The 11431-nt window shown below is 34.5% G+C and overlaps 1 protein-coding gene and 1 non-coding gene across 5 annotated transcripts in view; both read right to left on the bottom strand.

Moving 5' to 3' along the window:
* The window catches only part of LOC108976441, an 89766-nt gene that overhangs the window by 22030 nt on the left and 56305 nt on the right, over nt 1–11431 (bottom strand). For all 4 annotated transcript variants that reach the window (XM_018945573.1, XM_018945548.1, XM_018945559.1 and 1 more), the window contains one exon: nt 8579–8764. In XM_018945573.1, the coding sequence (XP_018801118.1) occupies nt 8579–8764 (186 nt within the window). The remainder of the gene's footprint in view (nt 1–8578; nt 8765–11431) is intronic.
* On the bottom strand, nt 90–192 carry Trnai-uau. Its single transcript has 2 exons — nt 155–192; nt 90–125 (listed from the first exon to the last, which is right to left on the bottom strand). It is a non-coding gene; the product is annotated as a tRNA-Ile (tRNA).

The following is an 11431-nucleotide window of genomic DNA, read 5'->3' as shown; positions in this document are numbered from 1 at the left end:
TTTCCTTGAAAATTTCCTTCGTAACATACTTTTAAGATGTTCAAAGAATTTTTATTGTGTAAAAATTTTTCTAAAATATTTACCAGTGCTGCTCCAGGTGAGGCTCGAACTCACAACCCCGGCATTGCTCAACCTCAACACACAAGTTACTGATTATAAGTACCGTGCGCTAACCAATTGCGCCACTGGAGCGCTGCGTCAGCCACTGGACTAAGTTCTGGTGACTTGCCGCACTGCTTGACTTGATCACTCGAACCACTATTAAGTCATTTACGAATATTGAGTCATCTGATTAGCATAACCTTGCAAAAGCTTTACAAATTTTCTTAATATTCTCTAATGTTTCCTTGCTTTATAGTGTCACTAAATGCATGTTCTAGTTATCAAATGTTGTGTTTTACTATTCAATTTCATGGGACTTTCTTAAAAGGCAGCAGAATAAGTGCAGATACTGTCTATTGTGAAATTAGATAGGATTTATATTATTTTAATAATACTTGAAAAGTGTCCTTATAATAAAGTTATATGTTTGCCCGAATGAGTCAAGCTCATCACCCTTTTAAATGAAATCTCAATTTCCGAAACCCCACACGATTTCATTAAGAATAAACATTTGCAAATAGGAAACATAAAAACCTCGACTGCCTCATTATGTATGGTTGAAAATATAGCCCCGATTGTTTGTGAGATGAAACGATCTCTTCTCGAAAACAGGGATTTCAAATTTTAAAACCACAAGCCACTTCGGTTAATGGAACTTTAACTAACAACATCAATAATGAAAATTTAATTTCATGATTTGAGTACGCAAATAAAATAGAAATAAGCGGTTGTAACCGATAATTTTATATCCCCACAATTTGAAAAGAACAAAGTCGAAGCGACAATTACAGGTGTTCGCAAATATATTATAAAACGAGTAAGCAAGGATTAAGATTGCATTAACACATATATTTGACCGATGATGACCGATTTTTTCGCTAAAAAGTCAGTCAATGACTCACTATTCGGTATATAGCGGTTCGAAGAGTTATAATAGTAATTGGTCCATTTTTAGAAGCGAGATGGAGACGCGAAGGTATTATTTGTACAGGGTTTTATGCCGATATTTTCTTTGGTGCTTAATTTATGGAATTTTTTGCACCAGATTTGGGTGAAATTGAATATGAAATTGGTCGAGTAGTTCCGGAGATATAAGATTTCAACTAAAGGTGGGTAGTACACATTATTCAATGTTTACTACGATTCCCACTCAACCGTGTCGTGCCATCTGTGGTTGTGAATAACATTTCACATGACGTGAGGATATGCTAGAAAATGTTGTGCTCTGCAAGTTTGGTTGATTCACACTGACATACATATGTACAACCTATTAGAAGCTGGGACCAAGTTCAGTTTTTAGAAGCCTTAAGCTTTGATGCTTTGTACCAAACTACCATTTTGTATCTTATTTTTATATAAATTATAAATCTATATCTATCTCCATTAGTTATTATAACTAGTATAGACCGAAGCATAATAAATATAAATAAATAATAAGATCCGAAAGTATAATAAATAAAAACAATTCGTATAACAAGGTTGGCAAAGTAATATCAACCTAGAATCTGTTCTGAAGCCAATGTTACCGGCGGTAATTGAAACCGGTCAGTACCAATTCATCATCACTCCACGACACAGAGAGTCGGGCAATCAAAGAACAATGCAGTCGCAGTAATCATGACTAGGGCAGCTGCAACAAAAACAAAAGCATTGCCGAGTTGGCGTGGCACTAAACGCTAGCAATTTCGCACAGTACCGGCAACTGAGTTTCTAGCAGTAGTTGTCTTAACAAGAAGTTGAAGCAGCAGTGGGGAAAGGTATTTGTTGTAGTTTGCGTGAAAGGCTTCTTGTTCGCAAGCTGCGGCTCGAATGCGGAAGCTGTGTGTGGTTTGTTCGTGAGTTTCAGGTTGTGGTTGCATGTTATGTACCATACAACTTACGTAAAGATATATACATACATATATGAATATGAACATAAATATTATAGTTACGAGTTGCGAAGTAATGTCTTGTATGTGGTTAAAGTTGCTGTCTGCTGATTGCCTGATTACTTAGTTGTCTTAATTCTTACTTAGAAGTGTTATTAAGAAATCTCAAGTGTAGTTGCTAAACTAGGTTACATAAAGATTACCAGCTGATTTCATTTCCTTCATAATTTAATAAACATTTTATGCGCGCTGTGCTATAATTAAATTGTTATAACTTTTTTTAATTCTTTTTAATCTTCGACCTTAAAGTGGCGCCGGGTATTTGATATTAAATGGAATTTCGAAATGTATACATATGTATATAAATATAGAATAACAGTGTGTAACAAATTAGGTCGAGTGATAACATTCCTATGACTGTTTTCTATTAAGATTTATTGGGAGTGGGGTACAAAATTTACTAAGCATATGCTATGAGACACTGGACAAAAGGTTTTAATAATCAAATCAAGAAAGGAAACCTAAGTAAAAGAGTAAAGTAATTGTTTCGACATAAAAGAAAGAATACTAATTTTCATGGGTACATTCAAATCGGATTCGGCCAAATAGAAATTTTTGGTCATTAAATCCAAAATAAATAATTACAAATTAAACTATGCAATTCAGCTCAAAACGTTGACTGTGTGATTATAGATAACTATTAGGTAAAGTGTTCGAAAACTGAAAAAGTTAAAATAGTATTAGAACAAGTAAGAAATGACATGTTTCCTGGACCAGTAATGTTGACTTTTTGTTGTGGGAGATCTTAAATATCAGTGGTTCCTGACCTGAGAGGGAGATGAAGTTGAAACGTTTCTATTGGCTATAAAGTTTTGGATCAGTAAATACTTATTATTTAAGGGGTTACATGGATTTACGGGTTTCACAACTGTTATTGTCTTATAAAATTCTACAATACCACAAGAATATTGTCTTAAATTTTCAAGTTGATCCGAGTAAAAGTTTTGGAGATATAAGCTTGAGGCTAAGTGCGCTGCCTTTTAACGCATTTTTCTCGAAACTGTGCTTTTGAAGTCGGTTGGCAAGATTTCTGGAGACTACTCAACCGATCTTCACGAAATTTTACCCAGCTCTTCTTGTAATTGGCAGCAATCTTCATGGAGTAGTGCTTCCAATTCCTTCATCTTCAAACTTTTTTGGGAGTTCACAATGTAGCTTTCAAATTACCACTTTTGGCACATTCACTATAATGTTTCACCAAAATTTGACGACTTTCGGCTGAAGTTTCGAGGAAATATAAAAATTTGACTGTATTGAAATTCAGTAACCTCTAATGGATCTAATGCACCCAACAGTGGCCTAATTTTAACTTCAAGAGCCGGTCAATCAGTGGAAAGTACAATTTAATGCGAAAAGCGCGGAAAACCTGAGAGATTCAACACAAAGAGATAAACATAACATACGTACGAATCGACAGATCTTTACAAAAGCCTACTTTCCCTCTACTAAATATACGACTTTGTTAGCGAACAAAACGGTTAATTAAATCTACTTTGTGGCATATGACTGTATACTATATATCTATGAGCACACAATGCAGTTGGACATGTACATATGTATGTACTTATTAGTACACATGTATGGACAAACGACTACGCTGCCACATGTACATATACTTTTAGCTGGTCATATGCCATAGTAAATGCACAAATGTTGCATGCAACATAATGCGCAATATGACTTTCTGCCATTACTTGTAGCTCTGCTTGACCGGCAACAACAAATTGCCGTCTTCTGATGCGTAAGACGATTCGCTTTTCTTTTGTGTTTATTATTGTCGAGTTTTTTCTTCCTCATTGCGCAAGCGTAAACGTCACTGGGGTCTTTCTTCTCTCTTCTCTTCAACGCTGGTTTTCATAACTATTCAGCCGACTTTCTTTCCTTCATCTATTCGACTGCTGCATAAACAACGGCAGCTCATATTTCTATTTCTTTTTCAATGTCCATTCTTCCTACTGCTCATAATGTGCAAAAACCGTATGTTTATTTGATATGTAGATGCCTGTGGCACAATACAATTTATATTTTATTGACCATGTCAGTTTGCATGGTTCATAGATCGCAATTTCGACAAATGAGCGCAAAATAAAAAATTGAAAAAAACTGCTTCGTTAGTGCGAATACTTAATTACACAGTACTACATTAGGGTGTGACATTTTATATAGAATTTTTATATATTTGGGATGAGACACTGATGATAGATAATTTAATTTTACTTAAGCATTAAAGAAATTCAAACAAAAAATAGTAATGGAGTGATCAAATTTGAAGTAGTTAATAATTTTAAAACAATAAGTAAAATCGTCATAAAACCTTTGAAAACGAGTCTTGAAGTCAGAGCTTCCCTCAAAGTATTCCTTATATAGCTGAAACTCTCAATTAAAATTTTCTCATGTAGTATATTTTTTGCGCTTCGTTTACTTATCTTTGCATGTTTAAAAAAGTTCTTATTTAGGTTAAAACAAAAATTATTTATAAAATCTGATCAAATTTGACTCAGACCCAGGTCCCAGGAGATACAGCCTGGAGAACTTATGAGCTCGAGGCTAGCTATGAAACTGTGTTTTTGAAGTTGGTTGGTAAGATTTCTCGACAACTACTCAACCGATCTTCATTTAATTTTTACACAGGTCTTTGAGATATAATTCTTTGGACGAAGAATTTTTCTTCGATTAAAACTATTTGAAAAAAAATATCGTGAAATTTTCATTTTTTATAAAGATATCTGCCAAAAATCTAATTTTAAGTTCTTCTTTTCTAATTTTTAACTAAAACACGTATTTTTTTCAATTTAGATAATCCGGTAAGGAGTTATCCTGCCAACGCGGAAGCATGTGTTTTCCGAGGGGTACCCGGAAATGGCGTCGCAATGGCCGAGTTTAAAAAATATTTTTGCAAAATTTCTTTGTTAATTGTGTATGTTAGTAATAATAAAAATTTTAATAAAATATTTCCTTTTTTATTTGAGGAAAAAATGGATGGAAAAGAGCTGTTTTTACCTGAAGAAACCCACAAGGGGTTACTGTAACTCTACGTGAAATCAAAAGAAAAAAATTTCCCAGTGTGTTTGGCAGCAGTAAAAAAATGAGCCGAAACCGAAGAAGTCAAAATTTCTTCTTAAGACACCAAAGGCCAACTTAGCCGAAGCTTAAACAAATGTATGAAAAATTGGATTAACAATTGACGAGCTAGTTTTGGCTCAGGAGCCTTTTTTGAAGACGATTATAGAGATTTGTATTAATGACAATATATTTTTCTTTTTGTCTAAATTTTATCATTGTTAAATAAAGTATATTAGTCGAGCTAACCACATTCTTTAGAGGAAATAGTTTAAAATACAGATCCAAAGTTCTGTAATAGTTGAGACCTCTTTTTAATAGTATAGTAAACGATTGCGCTAGGTTATGCAAGCTAGCAATAACTAGACTCTCAGTAGATAACCCAGTTAAAACATCTAGATACTAAGTCATATACAAATGGAAACAAATTAAAAAGCAGACGAGTTGGCCAGCTCTGAGGCAGCTGGAAACACAATTTCCCTCAGCTGCCCAAGATCATTTAGTTCCTTTAAGGCAATGGACCCAAAAGACGGTCACGGAAAATATACCCAGACACTTTTTACCAGAGACGGCATTAATAAGAAAATATAGATTCTTTGAAAAAAGGTTCGAAATATCAAAAGTAGGAAAAGCAACTGGGAAGACTCCACTCTTGACCTACAAATCTAAACCCTCAATGGTATAGAGACACTATAGGAAATTCTAGTGAAAAAACACCTGAGGCCTTGTTATACTAGCATTTGTGGGCATACCCAAAGTTACTTTGGAGTAGTCTTGATGGTTTACAAACTAAAAAGCTTATACTCTTAGGCCAAATGGAACTTAGTAATATTGGTGCTCACACCTCTACTACCTACTTTTAAAACCACTTCTTCACAAAATAGGAAAAGTGAATTGGGCGGAATGCAGAACATACGGAGAGATGGAATATATTAAACGGTTCCCAACACTTCAACTTAAGGAATACTACTAGGCAGCTAGGGTGGAAAAATCAAGAATTTTACCAAATCCACAGGCTTGCTGGATAGGACATAACTTCGTTACCACCCGGGACCACAATGATGGCCCTCTCTTTTCAACCAACCAATCAAAGTGCTCACCCTAATATAAGTACAGTAGTGCATTTGGACTTGTGTACTTTTACTATACGTACATCATATTTTTGCTCTAAAAACGCTTTATAAAGCAGAAGCGCTGATCTCAATTACGTGATCGTCAATAAGGAAAACTTTTCTACTTTTCTCTCTCTACTTCTATGTGCGTATGTACGCTATTTCTAGCAGTAGAAAACGAAATAAAGCGGGAAGATAAGCGTAATAGAAATATTAATTGTGTTAATGTCATAAAAGTCAGTGTGCTGAAGACGTGCAGTTAAGACGGTCAAAAAATTACTTTACAGATGTAATCGTAAGCATTCCTTGTTTTTTATGTCAGAGCGTGGCACCACGCGACTATGTAATTGTTAGTCAAATTGGAATTTATGATTTTTTACATTTACATAATGTAGCTAAAACATGTTGATATGCATTATAGAAAAAAAAACAGTTAGAAAAAGATTTTTAGTTTTGGGAAAAGCATAACATTATAGCTAAGACTGATATTAAATCGCATGTTTGCGCGTTTAAATTAAGAAGTCAAAACATTCGAATGGGACATACTCAGCAACAAAGGATAAACTGTCTTTTGTGCGGCGATTTATCACTATGGCTATATCACCGTTATTCTGAATCTAAACAAGAGGCTAAAGAATGGTGTGAACCTGGTGGTTAGACTTCGAAACGCGTTTGTATCCAAAAATTGATAAAGAAGATTATGGCATCAGTTTTTTAGGATGCGAGGGGATGTTTATTTGTGGATTACTTGCCAAATGGTAAAACAACTGATTCTGAATATTATTGCAACCTTTTGGGCCAGTTGAAGGAAAAATTTCGTGAAAAAAGACTCGGTTTGCAGAAGAAAAAATTCCTTTTTCATCAACACAATGCACAATGCATTTTGACAATGGCGAAAATCCATAAATTAAAGTTCGAATTGTTGGAGCATCCACCATATTCACCAGATTTGGCCCCCAGTGACTTCCATTTATTTCCAGAACTCAAAAAATGCATGCGTCGCAAGCATAACGGATGTTGAAGCGTATTTTGCAGACCTTCCGGATTCTCACTTCAGGGATGGCATCCACAGATTTTAGTAAGTGTGTTATAAATCATACAATTGTGCTTTCCTTATCAAACGACGAAACTTATTGAACAACCTGGTATATATGCTAGAGATGAAAGAGCAATTCTGAGGAAATTCTATTGTAAACGAACTTCTACCAAATCTGACGAAATGACAGAAGTACAAAATGATGGTAAGAGGCCAGGCTCTTAGCCTTAGTGCCATCAGAACAGGATCATAAACACAAAGAAATAGATGGTCATTGAGAAAAATCTCCGATGGCACTTTTTGCTAGAGACATCATTACCTCGAAAAGTTCAAAATATCACAAGTAGTAAATGTAACTGATAGGACTCCACTCTTGAGTCAACACCCTCATTATTAGCAGCCAATTTGTGCACAAAGGCACTAAAGGAAATTCTAACTGACAAAACAATAAAGCTACAGCATTTCGTCACTGTGGGCCTATACACATTATAGGAGGTGCTACGAAATCAGGAGATGGTTTGTAGAAATCGCTGCTTCTGGAAAAATTCAATAAAAAGATTCAAGCAACAAAATGCTCCTGAGACAAACTAAGCTAGCGAGTAAAGTTTTATATTTGATTGCTCCCAACGACCAGACTCCCCGTCAAGCTATTGAAAATGAATACAATAAGAGAACATTTGACATCCATCATTTCAGACTCTTTACTAAGCCTTCTTAATACAGTAAGGTTATATGAAGTGATGTGATAAAAGAAGGAATCACTGGTTGCAGTGCATTCCTCAACTTTCATCTAAACTAATCTAAGTAATATTTATAGGGCTTTGTGACTGTAAATTATTATACAATCACCCGGAAAAAATAGTATATTTAGTAAACTAATATTAAAATATAAGTCAGTATAAGTGTCAAGCGTCCAAATTCCAAGTTATTTTTATTTTAGATGATCCTGTAAGCAGTTATCCTGCCAACGCGAACGCATCTTTTTTCCGAGAGGTTACCGGAAATGGTGTCACAATGGCCGTGTGTGTTTGTAACAATAAAATGTTCGAATAAAATATTTAATTTTTTATATGAGAAAAAAATTTAAAAGAAGGCTGTTTTTACCCGAAGAAACTCATGTAACCCCTTAAGCTTATTTAAAATTTTTAATAGTAAAAAAAAAAACTACCTGTCCAAACCCCTTGGGTGCACTCTTACCGAATATGTTATCTATGAGAACATTTTTTACTTCGAACGAACTTATCGATTGCAATATCACACAATAGTAATTCTAGAGATATTTTCCTTATCTCAAATTTACCGAACAACCGCATCAATAAAATAATTGAGAAGAGACTCACCTTTGCATTCCAATTTGTTTTGCCATTCGATATGTGTTTACCGCAAACATTGTTGTTCTCTCGAGTAGTATTATTATTGTTGTTGTTGTTATTGCTCTTACCATTGTTTACACCGTTGGCACTGCCTGATTTTGACGATTTTTCGGCTGAGCTGCTCTTACCATCCGCGCTTGATTTCTGCTTATTCTGAAACAATAAATAAAAAAGTGAAATTTTCAATTCTAAATTCGGATTTTATAGGAAATTTTTACTCTGTCTACAATATATTGTTTTTGTACGCTCATATTGTACAAGTATGAATAATTAACTAAGCGGCAAACACTCTTAAGAGTGGAAATAAAAGTAAAAGTGAATGTGTTAATTAAATCGTTTAATTGTTAGGTGCACAGATAACCAACCGTTGCACAAATTATGGTACACAATTGCCCTGCGGGAGTTAATATATGCAAACATATGAGTGCACACGGGTAAAAAAACTATAAACATATTTAGTACTGCAGTGAGTAAAAATTATAAGTAATAACAGTAATGATAGCTTAGCAAGCTGACGAGCTTTATTGTTGGCTGAGACTCAAGCTGCGCATCACCACCCAAAAGAGGAAATGTGTAGAAAAGAAGTTGTTAATTGGAGTACAAATAACGGTTGCTACTGACCACGAAATGTTTTCTAGGGCATCCAATCTCATGGACAAGTACAACAAAAAACTAATGAAGGCTTTTTAAAGACATAAATAATTAATATAAAATTATGACAATATGCTCGTAGTAATAAAAATATTCATACTACTATGAACAAAAACAGTAAGACTTTGATCATAATTTTAAAAATCTTAGTTTATTCTTCAAAGTATACGTGGATCTCAAAAAAAACGCTTTCTGACCCCAATACACTTGTGCCATCGTTTTTTTTTTCAATCCTCGAAACAATTTGAGTTTACTGAATAGCCAGAAGTAACACTTAGCTAAAGCAGGCGAATTCGGTAATTGCGACTCGATATTGGTTGAAAATTTGGCAAAAAGATCACGAAGCATCAATGCAGGATGCGACGGAGCATTATCGTGGTGCAAAAACCAAGAGTTGTCTGCCCATAATTCCGAAATTTTTTTACGAATAGCTTCGCGTAAACGACGCATAACACTTAAATAGTATTTTTTATTGACAGTTATTCCGCTCGGAACAAATTCGGAGTGCACCATACATCGATAATCGAAGAAAACTGTCAATATAATTTTGCTTTCGACCTGCTTTGACGTGGTTCTTTTGGCTACGGCTCATTGATCCTCCGTTTCTAAGTCGTAATCAAAGATCCAAGACTCATCGTCAGTAATAATACGTTTCATGACATCCTTGTAGTCGCAAAGCATTGTTCCGCAGACTTTAATGCGACGTTTTTTTTCGCAAAAATTTAGAAATTTTGGAACCAATCGTGCTTTCACTTTTGTAAGATCCAAATGATCTTTGAATATTTGTTTCACTGATCCTTCTGATATTCAAACGATGCCAGTAAGATTTTTGACTGCTAATCGTCGATTCCCAAACACTAATTCCTTTACTTTATTGACGTGTTGATCATCAGTTGATGTTGACTTCCGTCCAGAACGTGGTTCGCAACGAATTCTTGACGCTCTTTGAATAATTTTAGCAATCAAAAACACTTACTCGCAACAAACAGTTATCGCCGAAGTCCTTCTCCAACATTCTGAACGTTTCGACACCTGAAATTTTAGTCCGCATACAATATTTAAAGGAACTTCTTTGTTGAATAATTTCACATATCGTAAAAATCGCCGAATGCACTTTCTTATTTCAGAAAGACAAGCGCATATTAAACGCAAATATTTATTTTGATGTGACATTTGGCACAGAAAAAAAGTATTCCGACGAATGGGTTTTCATGTGAAATTAAAAATAAACGAGTCTATTTTTTGCTCACAGTACTTTCACTTGAACACTTTCAATGAACCTGGCGAAGCTGCTAGGATTGATATTAGCCGCCAAGAAGGCAGAAAATATAGGTGTTCTCAGAGAAGTGGACATTGTAACAGCAAAAATATTGTCAAATACTCGTATTACCCTATAATGGTATCTTATAGATAATTCGAACTAAAATAAATTAATTAAATTTAAATTGGAACTAGCCAAAATGGTTGCATGTTAGATTCATACTCACTCTTATCTCAAAACATTTGCGCGCGTGTCAACGCGTGTTAAAAACAAAAACGACCTAACACCGTTCAGATACAGGCAGAAATAAAAAAAAACACCAGCAATAGACATTTTTACCTCACTTCTGCAGACAAACTAACGGTGCACCATTTAAAAGGAACAAAACACAAAATGGGCACGCGTTCCAAGTCACACACATACCAAAGTATGAAACTCCGTTTGATTGTGTAGCTTTCATTTTTCACGAAATAAAGAGCTTTTTTTTATTTTTCAACCAAAAAATTCAGTTGAAATATACTCGTTGTCATTTTGGTTCAAAACTGTTGACACACTTCGCTTGTGGTATTTCACTTCTTTGACGCTTTGTTGACACTTTGCTGCGTTGACATGACTTTTTTGCCTGACATTTGTGCGTCGCAGTGTATTCTAATTGTGTTAATTACATTTATGAACTGTTAAAACGAGTTTTTAACACCTTCAGTACATTAATTATGATCGTTTTGACTGGCTGACTCAAGCTAACCTAGATTATTAAATTATTATTTGAACGTGTTCTGATTTTTTATGTAAATATTGGAGTAAATAAAAAGTAAGTGGTAAATGAAATCTAGAATATATAAAAGCATCTAATTTTCAAATAAAAGTAAAGTTAAATATATGTGTATATATCGAAGAACTTACTAGGT

Source organism: Bactrocera latifrons, unplaced genomic scaffold (genome assembly GCF_001853355.1).
Source record: "Bactrocera latifrons isolate USDA-ARS-PBARC rearing strain unplaced genomic scaffold, ASM185335v1 scaffold_115, whole genome shotgun sequence".
Lineage (NCBI taxonomy): Eukaryota > Metazoa > Arthropoda > Insecta > Diptera > Tephritidae > Bactrocera > Bactrocera latifrons.
This window is presented reverse-complemented; position numbering and strand designations above follow the sequence as displayed.